Source organism: Cariama cristata, unplaced genomic scaffold, assembly GCF_000690535.1.
Source record: "Cariama cristata isolate BGI_N322 unplaced genomic scaffold, ASM69053v1 scaffold470, whole genome shotgun sequence".
Lineage (NCBI taxonomy): Eukaryota > Metazoa > Chordata > Aves > Cariamiformes > Cariamidae > Cariama > Cariama cristata.
Window position 1 is genome coordinate 22,535 of NW_009596109.1, and position 26,336 is coordinate 48,870.

At 38.3% G+C, this 26,336-nt stretch overlaps 1 protein-coding gene across 1 annotated transcript in view; it reads left to right on the top strand.

The window, feature by feature from the left end:
* Nucleotides 1–21,042, top strand: part of LOC104164925 (glycine receptor subunit alpha-3-like) — a gene marked incomplete at its 3' end in the record, with an annotated part of 33,856 nt that extends 12,814 nt beyond the window's left edge. Inside the window, exons 4-6 of the mRNA XM_009704414.1 lie at nt 6,863–7,000; nt 19,090–19,304; nt 20,896–21,042. Coding sequence (XP_009702716.1) covers nt 6,863–7,000; nt 19,090–19,304; nt 20,896–21,042 — 500 coding nt within the window. The remainder of the gene's footprint in view (nt 1–6,862; nt 7,001–19,089; nt 19,305–20,895) is intronic.
* Nucleotides 21,043–26,336: the final 5,294 nt, after the last annotated feature.

A 26,336-nucleotide genomic window follows, 5' to 3' on the forward strand; every position in this document is an offset into this window, starting at 1 on the left:
GGATCACATTCTTTTTTCCTGCAGTTTTTCGTGAAACCTGTAATTGAACGTGCTGCAAATTTTCACCCTAGATAGACAATTTTCAGTGCTATCTAAAGGCTAGCCTGTCTTTTCCACCTTCTGCCAAAGAGTTTTGTATAGATTAGGCCAATTAAATAGACTGTCACTACAGTTTCATTTTATTTGATGTCCAGATATTCAAAACCCTGGATCTACGTTGCCAGGCACAAGTCCTGACAACCAATCCTCACCCAGTGCCTTATCTTTTCCACCTCCTACCTTCATAAGTGTGACCACACAGAGTTTCACTTCCATTTTTTCCACACTTATCACTAGCTCTGTGACAGACCATTTTCTAAAGAAAAATTTCTGCAGGTCAAATCCAACTTTCCCATTTGTTTCAGGCCCTCTACACTGCCAGTTATTTTTAAATTCTACTTAGTGTGCCAGTTCTTCATCTCAGGCAGAGGTCTCCGTCGGCCAGTACATGCTTCACTAGCTAATTAACCTGGAATGACTTCAGGCTCCTAAAAATGAGTTGTCTCTTTAAAGAGAGCCGTATGCTGAGAGTCCACAGTGCCACGCATACACACAGAGCTTGGGTTTTCCCCAATAAATACTTCCTCTGGCAACCTTCTCCTCCTGGGATGATAGCCTTGTCATATAATTACCAACAATTTCTTGTCTGCTTTTGCATTACAGATGTGCAAGACCTTAGACTTGGGGTTAACAGAGACAGTATTAATGGAACCTAACCAGTCCTGTGACTTCTGAACACTGCTGTTCAACATAACAATGTGGTTTTTTCTGTCCTTTCTTTTCAGTTCTGTGATGACACCACTTAGATTTTGTGTGATTAGTAGTATCTTTATAGAATTAAGTAAGAGCAAACACCTGGACGGTAGCCAGACAGTAACAAATACACTGTGAACTGCACTCTACTTCAGCCACAGTGGCTGGTTTGCATCCCGTAACACACATAATTCGGCATCTCTGCTTCCTTTCGCAACCCTCATGCATTTATGCCCTGCAAACCCAGACCTGAGCACACTGCGTTTCCGTTCCAGAAGTCCTTACTAATCCACCTGATTTAGTTTAGGTGGGCCTGGTCCTGCAGACCGCTATACTAGATGATCACCTCCATTGCATTCAGCTATTTCTGTAGTATAAAAGGGTCACTTTTTCCAGCAGCAATGAAAAAGTGAGCTGTGCCCTCATATACTAACTAGGCCAGTGACTGACTGTCCTTTTTTCAACACTAAAATGTAGCCACTAGGACTTCCCCCCATAACACTGTATTTCCCAGTCACTGGTAATAAAAATATCTGGTAGCAATTTATAATAGTCACCGAAACCATTTCATAGTCATAAAAGAAAAACTCCTTTTTACTGAGAGGCTGAGTATCGCATTAGACTGCAGTAAATGCAAACAAGTAAGAACAAGAGATGTTCTGCTCACAAAGTAGCAGCAAGAGAGAGAATATACTAAGACTGAACAGCAAGAATTTACAAAGAACAGGAATAACCACTATGCAGCAAAAGTTTACCCTGAAAGACAGGTGTGATCAGAAATAGATTCACAGTTTTTTCTTCCAGACGCATAGACTGGGACTCCCTTCAGGCATGCACACCACATTTCCTATGGAAAGCAGAATACAATGAAAGCAAGGCACAGAGAAAACATCTTACGGTCAAGTCTTATCCCAAGAAGAAGTCAGGATTCAAGAGCTAAGCACATAAGTCTACCACAGAATAAGCTCCATACATCTATAAGCAGAGTTAAGAAACATTTAAAGTTATATGTAGTTAATAAAAGCATTCTTCTGATTTGGCTTTGGGTCATCTCTTTCTGTACTCTTAGACTTGAGTAGAAGGCCACTGAAATTATTTCCCTAGACAAAACACAGTGCCCTCCTGATAGAAACATTAGAGGCATAGGAAATGCGATTAAGTATTGTCTTTGCTATTTTTGCAAATCTAAAAAAATATAAACAAACTGCAAAACTCATCACCGCATTAACATTTGGCGTGGCTTCTGTGGCATAGCAAATGTAAGGAGAATCTAGAAACAGGTATCATTGGGGAGATAGGGCTTCTACGGGTGTGAATCTGAACTTGAAAAACCGCAAGGGGTACGATTCCTCATTCCATAACATTGCTGTGAGTTGGTTCCTCTATTTCCTCAAATTCAGGGTCCTAGATTTTGCCAACTCTTCTGCCAGCTATTTTCTGTGGATTCAGTATTTATGGGCCTAACAGCACAATAAAGATGCCCGTACCTTCCTTATCCCTTAGAATCCCTAAAGAGAAATGTTCTTTGTAACTCCTACATATTTCAGTGCTATTCCTACAAGACGCAGAACATATTTAACAGTAATAACACATATAGTGCTGGTGCTGTACTGGTAACCACACATCTGTTCAGAATAAAGTCTTCACATTTCAAGCCCACAGTTTGCTGAGAAGGTAACGTGATCGTATAACCATTCTTTACTGCTCCATTTACACAGTGATAACCCTGTAATGGAATACAGCTCCTCAGGTATTTTATCATGCAAGCCGTTTGGAAAATATACACAGTGTGCGTCTAATCTTTGAAAGCAAACCAATGTCAGCAACAGGCATTTAGACTTTTATCTAAAGTTACGTTACTGAATGATTTTTTTTTTTTAAATAGCTTTGAAGATAATGCGCATTTATTAATCCGGTAACACAAGCAGCCAAGTAGGAACCAAAAGATCAGGTGGACTTCAAATTTAGTATTTCCAGAATTTAGTTTAAGATGGTTTTGCCTTATTTTAATTATCATGCCTCCTGATTGTTTCATGAAAAAAATAATGCACTGGATTGAATCTGTAATATATTTATCAATTGGCAGAATAATCCATTCCTAAGATACTCTGTTTGAACTGTTTCTGCATGTATCTACCCAACAAAGTAGCCCTTTCTGCTATTATTCAAGTCCCATTATTCAAGAATACCAAAGCAAAAATGTAAGAGACCACACAAATAGATCTGTCTTCTTGAGTTTTACTGTTTGGGTACTACTGCATTCAGATCTATTATTTCTCATTGCAATTGTGTCTCAGAAACACTCAGCTTTAATTCTGAGCTTGATCACTTAGCCTGACTGGTTCCGCACAAACCTGGAGTAAAGAAAGCACCATTACTCCTCTTAATCTGCCTTTTCTCAGCTAATCTGTTGCTAGTCTTATACAGACAATGAAATAATTCACTTTCTTCCATTTTTATTCCTGTAAAACTCAGTTCAGTGGTGAATGGACGAGTGTATGACCTGTACGAGTGTAGCATCTAATGATTTCCATTTTGTAGATGTAGGCTTTAGTACTGCGAACACATACGCATGAAAGGTCTGTATAGTCCCGCTGAACTCAGGCAGTGGTATCAGAATTTTAAAGTTATCCACATAATTCTAATGCTGTAAACTTCAATGACTGGCCATTCTAGGATCCTAAAGCTAAGAAAATAACACTGTGCCCTTCAGGCTTCACAATTTCCCTGACCAAAGCTCCCTACACTTCTGCTACTTGCTGCGGGCTTAGCCCCCGGCCCCGCCGACGGCACCCAGCGCCCCTTGCCTTGCCCGTACCAGGCTCAGGAGTCTCTGCTCTGGTGCCGAGATCAACCTGTAAGGTAATTTCAAAGTCTGCCCTGATGTCTTCTCCTACTGGGAGCCCAGGCACCTCGATAAGGGGCACTAATTGCATTAATTGGCAGAGCTCCCAAAATTAAGGTGCTAGAGGACTGATTTTTAGGCTCATTGCATATATATCACCATACACTTAAACTGTAATAGTATATACACTACAGTATGGTAACCACTGAGTTTGTTAGTCATTTCTATAGAAATGCCTTTTTCCTCTTACGCATGGTGCACACACTGCCATGAGCATTCCAAGTGTTAGGCACTCTGCTATTCAGCAGGTCTTCTTCATAAAATTAATTTAAAACCAAACACATTTTCCTTTTTTTGAGATATTAAGGAAGCTCAGCTCAATTAGTATTGCCATTCCTCCTGAAAAATTTCTAACACAGAACAACGTGGGGTTTAGCCCTTTTGTGCATAGAGTATTCTGGGATGGGTCTAGGACATGGGCTGTGGTTTGTACTTGCAAATTCTCTGATTCTGCTTTATTTCTGCTGGTGACTAAATACTTTCCGCTGTAGGCTTTCTTCCTTTTCTCCATGCCAAGAGGGAAGAACGATGCAGTAGTTGGAAAAGAGAAAGGGATTGTCAGGTTATTTGCAACTGTAGCAAAAATTATTTTCAGCTGGAAAATCAAGAATACCTGTCCTTGTTAACACTGCTCACTAAAGAAAATTCAGAGACAAATTTGTGTTATCAAATAGTTCAATATGCTTAAATAATTTATGTTTTCTCACTTCCCCAATTACTGGACTGTTACAAGATTTTAGATTTCCCCAGTTCAATGGGCACATTTGTTTGGGCCATGTATTTCACATTTAATAAAGGGCCATAAATTAAACAGATTTAATTTAACAATGGAAATATGATATATATTATACTATTTAAAATTTCTTTGGTGTAACAAACTCACATCTCCATTAAGCTCCTCTGTATTTTAAGACACATTTACTTTATAACTATGATCTTGATTTACAAAAACTGAAGTTACAGTACAGCATGCTAAAGCTATATTTGGGTATTCCAAATGTGAACATAATAAAAATTAATTACTACAGCGTTTTGCATACACTGCTATTATTTTTAATAGATTGCACTATAGAAGAATTAGTGGGCAGGGTAGATAACCAAAATTAAAAGCATGTTATTAGAGATGAATGAATCTGATTTAGTGAAATACATTTTGACATAGCAGTTGTTTCCTGTCAGTTCCATGAGTTTTACTCAGGGGATATCACTTCTGGCCATAATCTACATGCTTCAAATGATAATCTGCTTTACACACAACTGTTTTTTATCTGAAATCATGCAAAGTTTGGTAAGAGCTATACTTCCAATTTTTCATAGTTTATGACATTTAATAGTGAATTTTAAGATTGTGTTTACGGAATGTCAAGCACTCAATAAGACAAAAAAATAGTATGTTTCGTTGCACAGTTAATACATGCTTGTAATGACCTAAGTAATGTCTGATCTTAATTAAATACTTATTTAAAAGGATATGGTCTCCATTTTTAGCATATTCATCCAGCCCCAACAAAATACCAAAGTAAACCAACAGTCAGCCTGAGTACCTGTGAATACCTTGTATAAAGGTACTCCCCAAAAGAAACATCAAGGATCTAGAAGCAAGGAGAGGTGTTGAAAACAGTTTTGAATTTAGAAACACCAGTTCTTAGCTTATAGGTGCATGCAACACGGACAGATCAGAAAGGATGAAGTGTGTCTCAGATTTGAGGTCAGCATATTAGGGCATTATCACTGAATAGCATTTATAGATGTATTCAAAGAGTAATGAAGTCACTGAATATAACAGGGGAAAGATTTATGCCACATACCAAGGAGGTTATTTCCTTCACTGGAACTCAAAATTTCAGTATTTGCAGACAGACAGTTACTGTTAGAGAGTTCTAAACAACATACTTTGAACAGTAATTTGTTACTGAAAGGTTAAAAGATATTTCTAGTTATCAGTAGGTTATCCTCAACAGCCCATTAGCATTGGACTAAAGCAGAAAGGAAATAATGCAAAGAAGCAAAATAGGTGAATGAAAGCTATATAATTTAGATTTTAAAATTATTCCCTTTTTCTTGTTCAAGCTATTATACGCGGCTCAAGCATACCCTTGTCATTCAAACTATTACAACAATAGAAGCTATTTAGTTTTAGATTTCAATCTTAAAATCTCACTTTATCCAAATCTATTAGATTCTGAGAAAGTCTTAATGAAACCTGAATGAGAATAGGAAGCTTTTTTTTTTCCAGCTGTCAAAATCAGATAAAATTTATTCAGAAAAAAATTAGAATAAAATGCCAGGGATACACTGTGGAAAGTTAATATATCACGTATTCAGAGGAAGTAGAGCGATTTTCCCCAATGAAAACCCATGCAAATACTCAGCTGAGAGAGGGAAATTGAAGGAAAAAGTACTTGCCCTTTACAAAGTCTGGCCCTTGACTAGTACTTCTGCTACGGCTTTTGCTGTTTTATTTAATCTTATACACACATGCATGAGGTACGGATAAGTGCAGGGAACTGAATATTAAACATGAATGCCTTTTAAGATCATAATTACATCACAGTCAGCTAATACGTGAAGATTACAATCAACTGCTTTCCCTTGTTTTGTACCAGTTTCAGAGAAAAGTATTTTTTTCAGTTCAACTAATACCTCGCTCCTGCAGAAATTTTCATTCTTTGTTCTCTTTGAAGAATTTGCACCTAACAATTCGAATTGACATAAATCCATAAACATAGCTTTGACACCATTTCACCTCAAAAGGAGAAAGAGATCTGAGTGCGAAGGGCCTATTTTAACCTTCACGGGTTTGGGAGGGTAAGATTTTCCCAAGCACTTGAGAGAACTGGATGTTTAGCTCATTTTGATGCTTTCTTAATTCCATTAACAGACTCCCTGATTATTAAGATTTCACAAAGGATGCATAAGACTGGCTGTTTTTTCCTAGTTCAGTATGGTACAGAATGGCAGATAATACTTTGCGATTAACAGTACAAGCAGACCTCCCTGTATTACCTCCTTTTTACGGCATTTACTTAAGTCATCACTATTTGGTATGTCCCTGCTTTTCAACGTTTGCAGCTGACTTGGACTTTATTTGCGGTTTGGGGTTTTTTTTTTTGTTGTTTTCTTGTTGTGTTTTTTGGTTTTTTGTTTTGTGTTTTTTTTTTTTAGTTGGATACACAATGAATGATCTCATTTTTGAATGGCAAGAAAAGGGAGCAGTTCAAGTAGCAGAAGGTCTCACTCTGCCACAGTTTCTGTTGAAAGAAGAAAAGGATTTATGTTACTGCACCAAGCATTACAATACAGGTAGGCAAGCATATTAGTGATTAAAACTGGAAAGACTTTTAACATTTATTGTTATTTTGGAGAGTTGTGGGGTTTTTTTAAATATTCTCACTGAACTCACAAGAAGATTAAAACTTAGAGGTGCATTGTGCGGGATAATGCAGTCTTAAATAACTGACACAACGAAACAAAACTACCTGAAGGCTGATCAAACTTCTATTTCAGTAAACTTAAGAAAATACATAGTTGAAATAATTCAGAAGCAATTGAGTCAGGAGTTTTATTTTTACAGCGGGTGTCACGACCACATCTACCCTGGGACACAGGGCAGCCAAGCCAGCTATCCCTGCCCTTGTTCATACAGCAAGGGCCCATGCAAACAAGCTGAAAGCATCTGTAGCGTACAATGGCCAGGTGTCCAAACTAGACATGGCCTTTCTGAGTTGAAGCCTTTGTAGAATGGTGATGTTCAGCTCATCATCTCCAGGATTATTTGAAAAAGGGAGGGTTTAACATTAATAATATAGTTATTTTAACTGTATAAAAATTATCTCAATAACTGGAAAATTGCAAGCATAATAATCCTCAAAAAACATGTAGCAAAGGCTAAGAATGCATAACCATCTTCTCATGGGGAAAAAAGCTAGAACTCTTTCATTCTAAACCATATCTTTTTAATTTCTGCTCTCCAGTATGATTCTAGATTAAACACATCTTGAAATTTAAGATTAGAATGATTCATTTGGATTCTGCCGAAATGGCAGAGGGAAGAAAATTAAAATAGGTGGCGTTCATAAGGGATGTTCTGTTGCAATCAAAATTAAGGAAGAGTGCTTTTCAACACTGAGTTTTATCACAGCTGCCATGGTGCCCTAAGGGAGGGAAAGGTTCTCTAATAATTTCCATTTAGAGGGAGGAGATATTGATGGAGACATTTTGAAGTCTTCCCTAAAATAAACTGGAAATACATAACATGCACTTTTACTGTACAAATACTAATATCTGGCTAATCCTTAAAAACCTTCCCAAAAATGGAGATATATATCCTATAGCAGGGTAATTTTTTCACTCAAACATCCCTTTGTTAATGGTAACAATGAAATTCGTATTATTCCTCTCTTCTTTTACCCTAATCCTTATGACAAAGAAGAAAATCTTATTTTCATTATTTTTCTCTGTCTCCTTTGAGACAGAGGCAATCTCTTCTTCCTTTTTAGAACTCTCCCGCTTTTGTGCCATTTTAACATGTGCCTGTAACTGTACTTCTATAACCTGTTTGGTATAGTGTCATTAACAAGTAAGAGTTTGTGGTAGAAAGTATTCTCCTCATTTTTCCAAAGTTCATTTGGACAATATGATGTATCAAAAATTTCTAATTAAGGAATTAAAACATTGCTGTGGTACTTAATTTGATATTGAATGGAAGCCTGTTTTAAGGTGTCAGAATTTGTGGTGATTTCTAAACATCTCTCCCAACATCTCATCCAAAGCTGAATTGTACTCTTACTCATTTGTGTCAGAATTTTCACTACAATCATCATAGTTTAGACCTTTTGATTTTGACTGAAACTTCATTTTTTCAGTATTTTTGAGCCACTACCTTTTTCTTCATTACCTATGTTTCAAGCCTATTTAAGTTGGTATTCATTTTCTTCCAAGCAGAAATAGAAAAACATGCTAGGCCTAGGCATAACACACTAGGTTGCATGGGGTCAACTTTGTGTCTACTGTCTTTTTCCCTGTGGCCCTGAACTGAGCTGAGAAGCAGAAGCAACAGATGTTATTAACTGCACGTGAGGTCTCACGACTCTCAAAATGTGCCTACAAGACAAGCACGGTGATCCCCGTGAACTGTCGTCGCATTTAGGCGGAGAAGGGGTTTATTGTTCTAACTAGAAGACAGCATGGTCAATGATTAGTCTGTTATATTTCTGTATTGCTTTGGTCAAACTGCATTTCTGTGGCCAAACAGGTGCTATAAACATGTGAGTGCAGCCCACAACTCTGAAAAAAAAAAAAAAAAAGGCTGAAGTCTGGGCCTCTACTAAAAAAAAAAAAAAAATAAAAAAAATAAATTGGGCTGTTTAATTTGTCCATAAAAAGTCAAGCCATTTACTAACACAGAAAACTTGGGAGCCTGGATGCAGGCATCCACCGTACACTTTAGGATGGAGACTTTAAAAGACCTCAGCAAACGAGAGGACAATTGCGCAGCTGTGGGACCTGCCTGTGACGGGCAGGGGGAAAAACGCCCTGCTGAAGGGCACCGGCTATGGGCAGAAAGGTATGTCTTCACCAGAGCCATCTGCACTGGGGTACAGCACCAAAATTACAGGTACACATCTACAACAATCTTGGCATGGCAAGCCAGACAGAAAAAATAGCCTTACTCCTGTAGGACTACATTTATTGTCACATTCTCCTCTTCAGTATAACAGTGTTTTCTCCAGAGTATTTATTTTTTTTTATTCAGGTCTTCAGTATGAAGTTAATGTAATCAAATTGGAGAAGTTTGGTTTGGTTTGGTTTCTAGGAGGGTGGGAGTGCCTTTTATTTCTCTGTTACAACCAGTACTATTAACTACCATGTGTAGGCTACAAAACCGCTAAACACTATACTAAAAGACAACAACTAGAGTTTCTTTTCCTCCATTATATCACTTGGATATGTGACCAGTAATGTGCTTTCTTAAGGCTCCTGCAGTGAGATACTGTAGACAGATACCCTTTTAGGATACTCCACAAGAAGCAAACAACAACAACAAAAAAAAAAACCCACCACATTTTTCAAAATGAGAAATGAAGCCTATTTTCCTGGCCTAGAACAGATGAGATAAAATGAATTCTTAAAAGAATCCTAAGCAACTGCAGATGGTACGCAATAAGTGACCAAAGAAGAGTTTTCAATTTAAGCTTAGTTACAACACAGGATGGAAAGCACTTCTGAGACATCCCATAAAACAGGAAAAAAAAAAAATAAAAAATTCTCCCTGTGAAACAAATTAACATGAAGCTTCAGGACGGTATGTGGCGACTCATCAGTGTTTCATGCCCAATTGAAAATGGATCACTGTAACCACAGCTTGAAAAATAGACTGCTTCTAAATATAGGGATATAACAGTTTCAGCAACAGGCCAGCATAATGGCTCATCAAGTCTTGCGTTCTGAAGGGACACAACAACATTGCTCATCATTTTCATGTTTTGCATCCACTGGCATATCCGCAGTGACAGATTTGGGAAGTGAAGTAGCATCATAACCAGAAAAATCACAACATGTGAACCATCCACATTACAGGACTGGTCTTGCTTTACCGCACCCTCATTCACTTCCTATGTGACATGCATTGCTTCCCTGGGCTTTTATGCAACACCCAATTTTAATTTCAATCACAGGAAATTTCAATCATGGCTGCAAAAAGCCCAACACAATAGCATGAATTTATGCATACTAGCATTGGCTAACAGGCACAAACGGAAATACTCTGAATCTCGGCTTTATTCCTGCACCATGGATAACGCAGTACACCTGCACTTGAAGGGTGCTGCTCAGAACTGTCTTATGTTTATTGATAGGTTTTGGCTCAAAGTGTTGGATGTAGCGGCCCTGGAAACAGCGGAGCTAGGGTTCCTACACTGACCAAACTGATGGGTTCTGTATGTGACCATTCCTGATAACTCTGTATCCCTAAATCCGCAATCTCGATGAACAGCCGGCTTCCTTAACTCCACATTCCCCATCTGACCTCCTAATACATACCTCCCAAACACAATCTTTTCTCGTGATCCTTTTGGTTGCCCCTTAAGGTCAAAAAAGTTGCTTAACAACCTGCAGACTGTGCCCTTCTAGGTCCTACCTTCAGCTGACTTAACGCCTTATAACTGGGCCATTTTGCTGCCAATGCAATGGCGAATAAAGGAGACGTAGCTTCGATGCTTGACTCTACCAACAAGAACTGCAACTCCTACTTATTTTGACAAACACCTAGACCACTCTGTTTGAGAGTATAGCAGTGATTTTTAAGCCATGGCTTTTTAACCCCTCGGGGTTTGTTCATAGACCACTTCTCAGAAAAGGAAGTTTGTACTTTTTATCCAGGAAGTATTCTATGGGTGTGAAATCTCTGAAGCTGCTCATTCCTTCACTGAAAAAGGAGACATTATAAACACTTTGAAAAACAAACAGGGGCTATGACAGGCTGAGGACGTGACCATCCCTAGACACAGAAAACAACAATGCCCAACTCCAACAGGGTGTTTTTCTCTGCAAGAGAAGAGACCTCAATTGTCACCCCGGCACGGACCAAAATTTAAACATTCTGCCTTAAAGATTCATTGAATGAAAATTCATCAGCTCTCCCAGAAGTAGAGACATTACATCCTATTTATGTTGCTATCAGATTCTCCTTCATTTCCACATCTCCCCTCTCTGCCCCTGCTAACACAGTGCAGCAGTGACTAGTCTGTCGCATCACAAGACTTCTGTTCAATTCCATACCTGTTCTGGTGACTTCTGTTCAGCTCGAGATCTGCCAGGCTCCCAGGCCTTTCCTGTAGAACTGCCACCTACACAGTCCATCCCCAAGCCTGTACCAGTGCACGGGGTCACCCCGTCCTCATCGCAGAACTGAGCGCTGGTCTTTGCTGACCGCCACGATGCTGCAGTGGGTCCTCTGGCTGAGGGAGATCCCTCCGAATGGCAGCTTGGTCCATTCTGAGAGAGGTGGGATCACAAGCGCAAATTCCTCAAGCTGGAAAAAAAAAATCAGTTGCTCTTTCCCGCATCTATTTTCAACTTCCTTTTACTGCAGGCGTATCAGTCTCACATCACTGTTAAGTTTACCCTCTGCCCCCGCATTTGTTTCCAAACAAGCTCTGTCCAGTCACTTCCTTCCCAACTGAGAGCTTAGGTAGTCAATGGCAGGTGACAGTGCCAGCACTGCTGTCCCCCAGTATGTCACTGATCTCCGCAAGCTGTGACTAGAAAGAAAAACTGAATGGTGGTACATTCCTTCAGTTGTTTTGTGAATCTTGGCTTTAGATACATAGACACCAGCCATATATATGAGAACTCATCTAGTTTTGTATGCCAGAGGCTCGAAAACCATCATTTCTAGTCAGGCTGGAGGATCATAGATACAGCTTGAATGTCTTATGATGAGCAAAAGGCAAGTACTTTTATAAGCGGTTTTTATCAACAAAATATACTCAAATTGCAATTTATATCTCAGTGCAAATCGCAAAAAGTGTCTGGAGACTGTACTTACCAAGTGCTTTTTTATTACCCTGTCTCCTTCTTAGACAGGTATGAAAATAATTTCAGGTAACTTTACTTATATGTAATCAATTTTGTAGATACACTCTCTTCAAATAACCAGCTTTGCACACACACATAATTTATGGAGTGTCTTGTTTATTTAAGAAATTTTATCATGGGAAGGCAAAAGGACAGAAAACATTTAACTGTATTTCAGTAATAAGTAAAGCAGAATGCCTCTCAAATGACAGTGTAACATTCTGGGAGGAATAAAAAGGTAAACTCCACTAGACTGCTTGCCTAGTAGTGATTCCAATAATGCCTCAAACAGGAGAGAAAGTAAAAGGAGCACTACTGCCTCATGGAAAAGTCAGTTTATGTATTTCATTCTCTTTCTTCATGCTCCCTGTGAAAATCATCTGCCATTATGATTGCAGCGTGATACATAACACACTGTACTTTGTTGCCAAGAGAGGTTAATTGTGGTCTTATTTTAGCAGACACACAGCAAAAGCAAGCACATAACAAAAGGCAGAAGGAAAGCGCTGGTGGTCTACGTCATCCCTCTTACAGCAATCCAGTTTTATTTCCTTCTGAGACTGTCTGTTTTCAGCCAAACAGTTATTTCAGTTAGAACATAAAATTGTCCTCGGAAAATTTCTTTCAACTTTAATAACTTTAAAAACAAAAAGCTTTCTATTTGGGGTTTTGGGGCTTGTTTTCATTAATCCAGTTTGTCTGAGGACGCTTGGAGCCAACACCCTCACTCTCACTAAAGACAACAGCAACCTTTGCCAGGGGGACTCCATCCTATGTATTAGAGAACCTGAAACATTAGCTCTCACGTACACAGGGCGCCTAACAAAAGCCTTGATTAATTACATGATGAATGATTTGGTTTCAGGACAATACTGATCAAAGCTTCATCCGTCTGGGGCTCTAACACACACGTACATAAAGGACTGGCTTTCTACTACCTAGCACGCTCACATGTCCCAACGCAGGCAGAGATGAGTGCCAGAACCAGCATTAAGGAAGGGCTGGAAAAATACAGCAAAGGGGAGGTCTGTGATGGCCTGCAGTTAGGTCACATTTTATACATCTTTCTCATGAACTATTCTCAGTGTGTGCTGTCCTGCAATAGACATTTGTTTTGAGTAAATATTGATCCTTTTTTCCTTCATACAAAAGGTACAGAGAGTAGACAAGAATACTCAAAACATTGCAGGGCAACTATTTAGTGAGAACCTGGGAGTCCAAGGTATTAAACCTTAGAAAACAGCCAAAGCCATAAAGTGCAGTAGCCACATTGCATCAATCCATACCAAATCGGTTTCTTGAGTCCACTTTGTTTTGTCTTAGAAGAAGAGTCTTTAACTTTTGCTTTTAGAAGAGAGGGCTGTCTTTACTTTTCTCGCTATACAGAAAACTGTCTCAGCTGGCCTTTTCAATATGTTATATCTTTTCCACATGAAATGAGGCACTGTGATTTTTACAAGTCTAAAAATTACAAACACTGCAGAGGTTTGGAACAGCACCTACAAATAAACACTCTAACACAATTTTCAAGTTCAGATTGAGCTTGAATGCTTAGGATCTTTATGGGGAGTAGAAGAATTGAGCTGCTCAAGAAAGGGATTTCCAGGAGACAGACAAATGGGAGAAGCGCTGTATTATATTGAGGGATATAAATCTAAGTCAGCCATTTAGGCTCAGCATATTCTAGCCACTGAAGAAGTCTCACTTTCCCTTTCTTCTTTCCTAGAGTCTCTCAGTACTCAATTTCATGTTAAACCTGTGTCTCTAGCTGTTTTTCAAGGGGGAAAATGCAGTGCTAGAGGAGAGGACCATCATCATGGTTCAAGTACCCCAGGACTCTGTTAGCAAATCTCCATAGCTAGCAATATTTTGGCCTTTGGGCTGGCTGTTAAACAGAAGTAGTCTACGTCCATATTGACAGATGTGTTGAAATCAGAATATAAAATATCTGCTTCCCAGACCTAAGAGTCATACTCCGCAAGGCTCCATAAAGATTTATTCAGATTTGCTTAAGTTAGTTTAGTTCAATTTTGCTGAGCTTGGAATCATTCTTTATTCAGCAAGTATAACACTCTTATTTTAAGTTAGTAGTTCAATGTAATTTCATTAAGCTATATAGTCTTTAGGTCACAGTCCCCTCCACAGCCATAAAATATTTCACAATAGATCAGCTATTAGCATTATCAATGGCTTTTCTTGTAAGGAAAGCCAGACTATGACTTAATAGTATCTAAATTAGTATCAAGAACCAGAACCTTCAGCAGCTATCTCTCCATTCTGCATGTAATAACAGTTGAATCTCTGTATGCTTAGTTCCTTTTTTTTGTTTGTACTTACTCATTTTATATTTTATTTTGGTCTTAATTTTCAATTTCATAGTGATGAAATAAATATTATTACTCTTATCTTTATTAATTATTTCTCAGGCACACTATTTCCTTGGCTCAGTTTCCTAAGGTGATTCTCCATTATGAAAACTTTCTGTAGCTTCAGAAACAGCTACTCACCCTTCCTGGGAACTGTAAATGTGACCATGACATTGTAAGGGTACAGTAAGAAAAGCTTCCCACAAGGCATATCTTAAGGGTTGCTGAAAGGGGACAAAATATATTTAAGTTCTACAAACTACGGCCTTTGGAGCAGTTTGAGGCAGATGAAACTGAAAAGAAGGACTCCTTTTAATCACCTAAACAGACTGCTGCCTGCTCAAACGGCCTGTGCCGTCCTCAGAGGCGGGTGTGGCGGGGGGAGTGCCGGGGGAAGGCGTGCCAAAGCAGAAAACTGCAAATTGCTCTTCTCTGCTTACTCACAGTTGGCCACAGCAGCACCAACCAAAAAATAAAAAAAAAAGAATATACGGCCTACACACTGACTCCAAAGAAAAGCCACTTACACTTTCTGGGGGAAAGAAAAATCAGACTGACTGGGATATACATATTTCCACTACAATATTGGTTTCAATGTGGACATTGCATGGAAGTCATGCCAGCCCAGCAGATCTGACATTGTTACCAAAGAACATGTGTAAGAGAAAAATGCACCATCATGTGTATATATACCAGTACGTTCACCTTGTACGCATAGGTACAGCATTCAGCAAGGCAGTGCTTTTGGTGCCTTTAGCACACTTGAATCCCTGGTTAGGCTAGATTTACAAACACAAAGAATATTACCTCTGTTTCAGGAAAAAGTGCTTATCCTTTAGGAAGCCCTCAATAGCTATTCCTTCTTTTGCATTACAAAAACCTGTCCATTGTATGGACTGTGTGCATATCCATATTTAGCTATGGTTTGAAACTAGCATCAGGCCTTAATTTGTTACTCAACCTCAGCAAAACCACCATACCGCAGAGGTTTTACGCACTCCGCCTAGCCATTCTCCATGACATTTACAGTGCATGTCAGAATGAACTAGAGCTTACCTTTCAAGTACTGCAAATGAATTATTAGAGCTATGCTCTTAGCTGCTTGTTTATCTCCTTCCCCAGCTGAGATGACTTCATGGCTATGTCTCTTCTGATCTATTCAAGCACCCAATCAAATAGATTAAACCATGGCTAAACTGGCTTTGAATTGGAAACGGAAAACAGGAAGAGAAAGGAGGCCCACAGCCAGATGCCGGCTTCAGCTGGGAGACACCAGCACGCCCTGTGCGTGCTGCCACAAGCCAAAGCTCACATCTGCTAGCGCAAACGACATTTTTCCATTCTGTTTCATTAGCCACACTTACGCAGGGGTTTCTGATCTCGGCCAGGAAGGACAGAAACTCACATCACCTCTTCCACACTTAGTCCAGCAACCACTGCAGTGCTGGGACTAATTTCCAACCGCTGCCTCTCTCCAGGAGTCAGCAGCGGAGCAACAGAAAGAAGTGTCTACTGGGTAGCTGCCCATCTCCCTGGGGAGTTGCCACATATTAATGATCCAGTGCTGTACTGGAACAGAGCAGGTGAACACTGTGGTCTTGACTGGGAAGCAGTGGACATATGGCTGGCATGTCCATAAACTCACCAGGCCTAAGACAAAGGCAGGAGTCTAAGTCACACATTCTGTGGAGTTAAGCAAAGGTATTTTTCCACTTTGAGACACACTTCACTTTCTTTTTCTCTATTTTTTTTGTCTTTGTGGAGTTTTTTGTTTTGTTTTGTTTTACTTTGGTCAATGATGTTTACAAAAATACAAAACCAAGCAAAAAAAACATTCAGTATAATTCCTCTGACACATCACTGAGTCCTAGTACTTGCCTCTTCATAATCCCATCTTTTTTTTCCTCCTTTTCTGTGGTTACAATATATTCCACTTCCACTTCTTTCATTCAGAATCTCTTTCATTTTGTTAGGGTTCTGTCATCCACAGCTATTCCTCTCTTTCTCTTTAGTTCAGACAAACCTGGCAAATTTGCAACTATATAAAAATAATCCACATCAGAGCTAGTAAATTATTTATTGTTCCCTGTTTAGGACCACACTATCTTTGTGCCAAGAGCTCTGTAATAATTCAAGCCCACTCGAGTACTCAGGAAAGACTCAGGTATCCTATCCCACCTTTCTCTGGAGAAGAAAAAAAAAAAAAAAACCCACAAACACAATGTACAAGCAATAGCCAATGTTTATTGACACTCCAGTTACGCACATATTACCCATTCTGATGCTCCTTAGTTTTCCTCCTTAATTTGTTTTGAAAGAATATAGAACCCTATAAGGAGAAAATGTTGCGTGCTGAACTGTAATTCTTACTGATGAGATGCCAAATAAAACAGCTTTGCAAGAGAGCTAGATTTGGTTGAGGCATTTCTGTCACTCCTTACCACCATGACTTACTGGCATGTATGAGAGAGACTGCTGCCGTTCAAGACCGCTGAATTAACAGAAGACATGTCACAAAAAAGAAATCTGGTTAAGGACCAGTTTGAAGTAAGAATATGATTCTGACAAAGGCCAGTCAGCGCAGAACTTCGAGTTATGCGGGGTGTACTGAACTGCTCAGTAAAAGAATGTATCACGTAGGCATCCCTTTGAAGATCCTGGAAAAGAAATGCAGGGGAAAATCCCAGCCTTTTCTGAAGTAAACACCAAAATTCCCATTTGCTTTGTTAAACCAGGAATTCATCCCTTGATTGAAACAGAAATCAGTTTTGAAGCTGGGGCAGCAGATGGTTGAGCCAGGATTTGGGACACAGATTTCAGGAGTATAGACAGGATTCAGAAAACATCAGCAATTAGGAATGGAACTAGTAATTGAGCTGGCAGATACAAAACTCCTGAGATATATCAGGTCATTTTAAAATGGAACATCATAACTACCGTCTTTTTACATATTTTTTTTTTTTCGTGCCTCAGCAGAATAAAAATTTCATACAATGACATTTACTATGACACCACAGAAAGAACTAATGGCCTGTTAAGAGAACTATTATGAAAATAATGAAGTTCAGAAGGTATTTCCAAGCACTTCAGATGCCTAGAATAAAAACATTTCAGTTTGACTTTATCTGAAACTCATTTCTGTATGCCCAACACTATTGCCACAGCATAATACACAATATATAAAATTAGTATAGGATAAGCTCATAAATCAGACCATTACATAAATTTTGTTAATATTGTAAATATTAAAGCACTAGTAATGTGGAACGATTTGCTATAAAATGGCATTTTGGCAAATAAAAATGGATTAGAAAAATACCTATCAAAAACCACTGGAAAACAACCAAAAAAACTTCATACCACTTGAGAAATGAACCACTGTATGGCTTTCCATGTTAAACTTAGAATTAGGAAATGCTTTCACTCAAATAAGGAAGAAATCTGAGGTATGTCCATTTCTTGCTGTGAGAAACTGTTTCACATAGACACAGATAACTGTTTGACTATTTACAGTAACAGCACTGCCTTCAGCACCATTCATATATGATTAACATAAGCATTGAGCAGAATTAGAAAATCTAATGAGACCAGGTCAAGGTCTGTGAAATAATATACAGTTTACAGGAAGAAAAAAAAAAAAAACAAAACACAACAAAACAACAAACAACAAAGCCACAAACAAAAAAAACAAACAACAAAACCACAAACAAAAAAGACCCACAAACAATCTGGATAATAGAAAATAAATTGGTTTATGGCATTTCAATGAGCAAACTATGTATTTTTTTGTTGTTGTTCTGGTTTGGTTAAATCAGTGGAAGTTGCTTGAGTATCTGGAAAAATTAGGCAATTTAATTAGCTTCCTAAAATTGCTCAAGCTCAAGTCCTCAATTTCTGTTTGAATCTCGGTCATTGTAGTTTGGAGCTGCAACCGTTTGAATGGGGACAGAGGGAGAAATTTAGCAGAATCTCCTATCGATAACCTAATGACCACACTGATCTCACTATATTTTTCCCAAATTCATTGGATTAAAAAAATAAAATAAATTTAAGCTTAATACTGAACCAAAAAGATAAAGGACATTTTATACAATGGGAGAGCAAGCTTTTGAACACAGCAGTATTTCCAAACAATAAGTGGAAAAACAAGTGTGATCACACAGAGGAACCTTCCTATGTCATAATGAATTTTTTTGGGTTTTATAAGGAAAGAAGAGTTTCAGAGGGTATGGAATTCTTAAATTTTCAGGTTTTCTGTCCCCTTTCTTTCCAGTAGATGCTCCTGTTATAATGGGGACCGTGCATGTTAAAAATCACTAAAGATAACACTCATCTTTCAGTAGAGAACAAATATATTTGACGGAGTGTAAATTCTTTAGAGTGTGCACTAGATGTTGGCAGTAAAGAACATTCTACTTCTATTGAATATTTCTTCTTTGTTATAAAAAGGAAAGTTTACGTGTATTGAAGTCCGATTTCACCTTGAGAGGCAGATGGGTTACTATCTCATCCAGATGTACATACCGAGCCTCTTGATCGTCATTCTCTCCTGGGTGTCGTTTTGGATCAACATGGATGCAGCTCCCGCTAGAGTGGCTTTAGGCATAACAACTGTACTGACCATGACAACACAAAGCTCGGGTTCACGAGCATCTCTTCCAAAGGTAGGCAGAACTTCGTTTGTACCACATTAGTACAAAGTCATAATGCTACATGGCAAATAAACACCTTCGGTCAACCTTACAATATATGTTTTAATTATTAGCATTTAAGCATCTTCTAAAGGAGATAAATAACTTTGAAATATTCAGGGGTTTTTTGAGTCACCAATCAAGTATATTCTATTTCTCCCATCTCAACTATTTAGCCAACCACATATCTACTAAATTCCACAAACCGCAGAAAGTGATGAAAGCAATGTTATTCCATACTACATGAATACTGCTTAGCAATTGACCAGCTCATCCTTTTCTAGATCCCAGTATCTGATGACATGCTAGCAGATAGGACTGAATTTCTAAAGATCATAGATTCCAACCTGTTCTCAATAATATTTCTTTCTCAAAACCTGCCTACATTATGAATTAACTCACTAGTTACAAACACATTTACATTAAAATGTAGAAAAATGTGAAGCTAAATAGCTCCAAAGAATTGTATAAAGAATGGTTCACTATAAAATGTATATAGCTTAAAGTATATTTCTATGAATAACTAAGTTTTCTGACTTGTCATTGCTTTAAAGATTTTCTTTTTCATGTTAAGGGTTATTCCTTGACCATCTTCATGTGACTTTGCAGTTAATAGAAATAAAATGTATACAATAAAAGTACACAAAATCTACTTCTGTACTAGTGTTAACATGGTATTTGTAGGTTAACTAATTACATTTTTTCCCCCAAGTAAAACTGATAGCCCTAAGACAGGCGAGCGTGCTTTGCGCTTCAAATATATGGATCCGAATACATCCAAATGTAGCATCAACAGATAAGAAAATGGAATGCTATAAAAACTCAGAAAAGTAAGAATGCAAGAGGTTACCAAAGAGAGCTGCAGATGTTCTTCGTCACACTTCCGAGGCCTGTGTTGGCTTACATGAAAAACCTCTTGTAAATCTGCAGAGAGGAAACAGGCCCTGCTCTCCTAGTTCCAATTATGTCCTGCAGCTGAGCTTGGCCATAAAGGATTGCCATGAGTTCATCTACCCTGTAATTGATTTTCAGTACTTCCACTGCATCAAAGTTACAGGACTAATTGGAATCTGTATGTTTGATTTACCATTAGCATAGAATGAACATATCAGAGTTCTCCATCTTCCCTTCTTCTACATAATTTCTATTCCAGGAACTTTAAATCAGATCCATTATAGTACAATAATTCCCACCGGTCCCACTATAAGCTATTCTCTGGTTCCTTTGTATCATTCACAGATCTCAGTGGGACAAACAGAGGAAGAGCATGTGCTTCTTGTGGATTATTTGGTTTGTCATAAAAAACACAGTGCACTATAAGGAACCGGTAATGACGTAAACAGTAAATACATTTTGCGAAAGACTACTTTTTAAAAATAATATTTAATGCTTACAGATTGAATTGTTGTCCCTCTTACTATCTAGCTTTCACATTAAGTTTTGTTAGATAAAAGTAGCATTGGGATGTGGAGATATTAATGCACTTCCTCCTGACGTGAAATACCAAACTTCACATCTGTGGTTTTCCCATATGCAGTCTCCTCCTGCTCTATTCCCTCCATAGGTGTCATATGTCAAAGCGATTGACATCTGGATGGCTGTGTGTCTGCTCTTTGTATTTTCTGCGCTTTTGGAGTATGCAGCTGTAAACTTTGTGTCAAGGCAGCATAAAGAACTTCTGCGATTCCGCCGCAAGAGGAAGAAGAACAAGGTAAAAGTAGCAATATTCACAACTTTGAAAGAGAGCCTGAGATTAATTTATGCCAGGATATAGGGTTAATTTGGTAAACATACTGCAGCCTAAAGTGGCAATATAAATAAAATGGCAGCACAGAACCAAGTTCACTATAGGCAGAGGGTCATTACAAGGACTATGCACTGCATAAATCCAACTCGAATTCTCGAAATAGGGATTAAGAGGGATTTAAATGAGGCATGGGCCATGTGGGAGCTATCTGCACAAGCACGAATTTCACTCTGTTAGAGTTAGATTATACTTCAGTGGATGAACGTTACTGTTGCTTGCAGCAGTTTGTACTGCATTCAGATTCAACAAATAATGTTTCCTAATTTCATTCTAGTATTCAGTTCAAAGCCTTAACAGCTGTGTTTCATGTAAATATTTTTAATACAAACAATACTTATTCAATTAACATTATTGGTGGAAGAACAAACATTTTCATTTAAAGGGCTGAAAAGGTGGGGTTTTTTTCCTTCTGTCATGTTAATTTAGTGTAAATTGTTCATACAACTAGTAAGAAACTTTAATACAGCTATGACTATTAATATTTATTTTATAGCTGAAGCTATCTAGACTACCAACAAATTAACTCACTACGAATGTGCAAAGTCAACCAGCTAAGGCTACAGGTTTGAATTCTGAAGTCCGCAGTTAAATCAAGCAATAAGCAAAATTTCTTAAAAAAATGTAACTCCTACTTCTGATTTTTCAAAGAGTAAATACTTGTCCAACCTACTTATTAAATAAGTACCCACTGATGTCAGGCAGAGCCTTTCCACTAGCTTTGAGTCACGATCTAGAATATTACTGCGGAGGAAAGTCTGACTGTAGGAATACAGCTCAGTTCAGTCGTCTTCCATTCCTGAAGACTTACCTCAATTTACTGCTTACATCACAAGAAGATGACATGTTACAGGTTATTGCCCTTTTATTTAGAAGACACTGAAACTCTGTAATGCTGTAAAGCCTACCTACACAGTCTCTGCTAGCAAGACTTCATGTTCAAAGGCAGGCTGGACAGTCAAATGCAAATAACATTTTCATACATTTGCCTGTTCCGGTGTGCTGAGTCCTAGCCTTGTTCAGGCACAGAAGCTCACGTACTGTAGCTCAGAGGATGGTTCAGACTGCACATACCTGCTTTCAGCATTTGTCCCTGTGAAAAATGTGCTTTTTTTCTTTTTGCTCACAGTAGCAGGAAAAAAAAAAAAAAAAATGCTTTCGGAGACACACAGGAGGAAAGCAGCATTTTTGTAAGGGGGTGTTTATTTTTGAATTACGGCAGCTCTCTGAAAGCTGCTTAAAGGTTTGGAATGGGGGGAATGGGACAGGCAGAGACGGATTACCAGATGGGGGCAGGTGAGCTACAACAAATGCATCATGAATCAAACACAAACAGCTGTGGCAATCGATATATTTTGTGACTATACTTTTGGTCCATTCTTTTTTTCACCATGTATTATAATGTCTTCTGGATGTCAGGCAAATTTACCATATTCAACTTTAGTGATATTTTTTCACTGCCTTAAATACACGTCAACTCTTTTAACAACAGGGTTAGAAACTGGCAGGTAATACTACCTTCCTTCCTCAGAATCAAACCAAATCTCTTTCCAGCCCCCTCTTAGCAAGACTTCAATCTCACCAAAGACACTTCTTCAGCAATCACAACCAATCAAACTGCAGCTTAGAGGTATGTGAGGAAGGATCCACAATACACAAAGCACTTCCAAGAGAAGACCACTTAACAAAAAAAAAAAAGTACGCACAAGAATAGTCTCATTGACTGAAGAGTTTTGCTGGATCAGTGCTCAACACCGTGGTATTTTTGAATTCATGCTTAAAATTCCTTATTCTAATTTTACACTTGATTAGACAGTCTTCTAGCTTCAGATAGGTTGCCTGCTAGTTTCTCATAAAATGAGAGGATTAGACTTAGAGACTGCAGGGTCTATAGTAAAGTATCAAGTACTCCCCTTCAATTCTGAAGGACAAAGACATGCATTTCAATGCTTTTCTTCATAACATAACCAGGTAGGGAATTAACTGTATTTGGGGGTATATGGCTTTCTCTTCCTCCCTGTGTCTGTATGTTTCATCATAAGACAGGTTTCTCAGCCTAAATTTACCAGAAAATGCTTTGTTCCCATGCAAGGTTATGATTTTGAGACATAGACATTTTTCTGAAAAGATTAATTTAACTGAATGTTTCTTGACGGACTCCAATTCTATGCAGAGCTAGAGCTCCTGGCCAGAGATAACCATTGAGAATACGCCTTCTCAGGCTCTAGAGACAAGCTCACCTAATTACTTCTCTTTTTCTCAATGTTTTATTAAACCATTCCTTGCCCAAAAAGTGTACTAGAACTTGAAATGTTACAGCACGGAGACTTTATCTCTTCAAAAAAATTGGATTGCATCCTAAACCCTCTGGTATACATACAAATAATAAATGATATCTTATGGATTAAAGCAAGCAGTTAATAACTAGCTTCCCGTACTACAAAGGTTATTATTTATTCACCACAATTTGCAACATGAAACACGGGCCCTAGGATCATAAGTCAAATTGACTTGTGTTTCCTTCCTCTTTCGTCTTTTTCAAAGTCAGCTACTATAGCTCATGATTATAAAGTTCTGTATGTGTTTGTTGTCCCTTTGGACTAGGTTGAACAGCCACTGGCTCTCAGGAATTAGATTGTATTGACTTTTAAAACTACCACGTATAAAGAAACATTCATTTGACCACAGACACAAAAGACGTGAGAAGCAGTTAGGTTAGAAGGCTGAGTTTAAAAGAAACTTCAGGGGCTTCCTTGAACATTAAATCCTCTTGCTTTTCAAAGCAAAAACTGCTATTCAATTCAGTATTTATGTCCAAACAGATGAGAGAAATAGAGCAGTTAGGATGAAAAAGTCTAATAAGTTATCCTATGTGTTACCATCTTGGGACATTTTACTAGGATTAGGTTTTTCTACCAGGTGAGTTCCAACCGGTGAATATAGAATTTTTTGGCATTTGCATTTTATCTGCAAGGGTACAGCAAAATTCCTAGTGATTTGACTGTGTTGCAAAAGTCCAAAACCAGATGATTTTGGAAATGTTTTATTTCGAGTATATGTTGACAGAAGAGAAGATGTACGAATAATACCTAATTGCAATAGGGCAGCTGAAGAATTTCCAAGGTCTATTTTCTTTGGCATTAAAAAAAGATACGCTTGTTGCAAGAAATAATTACTTTTACCAAGTAACCCTAGCAATGGTCAGAGAATTGCATTTCAGTGCTGGAATGCCCTTGGAAGGTCAATGAAATAATTTTCCTAAGTCAGGATCACTTATACCTAATTCATCCCAGTCATAAAAATTCCACAAGCTCCCATGCAATCTATTCCAATGGTTTAGAAAGTTTTTTACTAATGCCTTTTTGGGCCTTTCATGGCTTGTTTAGAAGGGGCACAGACAACAGACTACATTCCTTTACGTAGCCATTTGCACATTACCATTCAGTCTTCTTTTCTTTACATATTCTCAATTGCTACAGTCTTTCTTTGTTTTGAGTTTTTTTCCCCTCATTCTCCTTCCCTGGAAATTCTCCTAGTAAGTCCACATAATTCCTAAAAAGTGTTTGCAACATGAAGTCTAGCCACTAACAGTTGAGAACAGCCAAAGGAGCACACGATGCAAATTATACACTTGTTTATCCAAACCAGTTTGCCATTTGCCTTTTTAACAACAGGATGGCATTGACCCCTACCAAGGTTGTGACCTTCCATAACTCCCAGGTCTTGTTCCAGAACTACTGCAGAGCCACTCACTTTCCAACTTATGTTTGTGAAGTAGAGCAAACTAAATAAGAGCTGCTGAGTTTTATGGAAAATTATGCAGTTATACAAAATGTAATTATGTACAGAGCTGTATGAAGACATTTTAGCATCCAAAGCTCACCTATCCTTGCCATTTTCCTTACGCTTTTTCCACCTAGAGTCACTGTCTTTTTTTTACACCATCTAGTATATTTGCAACCCCCCTTCCTAGACAACAGTAACAGCAGCATCAAAGGCGATTCTTAGGTAGAACTACACCCTCCGGCTCCTGTTTTTATGGCTGTAAGTACGGACCTCACTCAATGATTCTGAATAATGGAAAGGCAAATTTCTTTTCAGAGGCCCAATCCAATTTGCACAGAATTAACAAAAATTTTGAAGTATCTGGGATTGTGTTATATAATACACATAATAAATAAAAACATTAAATATACATAATAAATAAAATACATTTCTAAAAACTGTTATTGCAACATAATATGCAACCTACTCATTGCTGTTTTCCAGTAGGCATAGGTGACTTTTCATAGGTGACTTTCTAACTTCTTTATGATTACACAAGTGGCATAATGAATCCTGAGAACAGGGAAGTTTTGGTTCCCAATTTGTGACTTCATTTGGTAGTCAGTATATGATCCATAGCGCTTTGTCTCAGTCAGAGAAAGAAATCTGACCAATGAACACAACTATTTCACAAATACGATAGTACTAATGTGATGGAAACATTCCTTCAGAATGAATGAATATTAATTATTCATTTATATTTACACTTTTGGTCTTGAAAGAGAAAAGGAAAAAATGGCAGAATTAGAAGCCATACAGGGATACCGAAACATACCTATGATCAGTGCTTTTTCCTAGTGGTGTTTACACTGTACAGGGAAAAACATTAACTGTGTACATATACTGAATAACACTTTGATTTTAGATTAGCTTTCAATATATTTAGTTTTCAGGAATAGTCAATCTTTTAATTCTATTTTCAAAAATCTAAAGATCACTGTATCTTTAGTAAGCAAAATAGACATGCAGACTAGATTGTCTTTAATGGTAATCACACATGGAATCATAGAATCATTTGGGTTGGAAGGGACCTTTAGAGGTCATCTAGTCCAACCCCCCTGCAGTGCGCAGGGACATCTCCAACTAGATAAGGTTGCTCAGAGACCCATCCAGCCTGACCTTGAATGCCTTCAGGGATTGGGCTTCCACCACCTCTCTGGGCAACCTGTGCCAGTGCTTCACCACCCTCATTGAAAAAATTTTGTCCTTACGTCAAGTCTAAATCTACCCTCTTTTAGTTTAAAACCATTACCCCTTGCTCTGTCACAGCAGACCCTGCTAAAAAGTCTGTCCTCATCTCTCACATAGGCCCCCTTCAGGTATTGGAAGGCCACAAGGTCACCTCAAAGTCTTCCCTTCTCCAGGCTGAACAACCC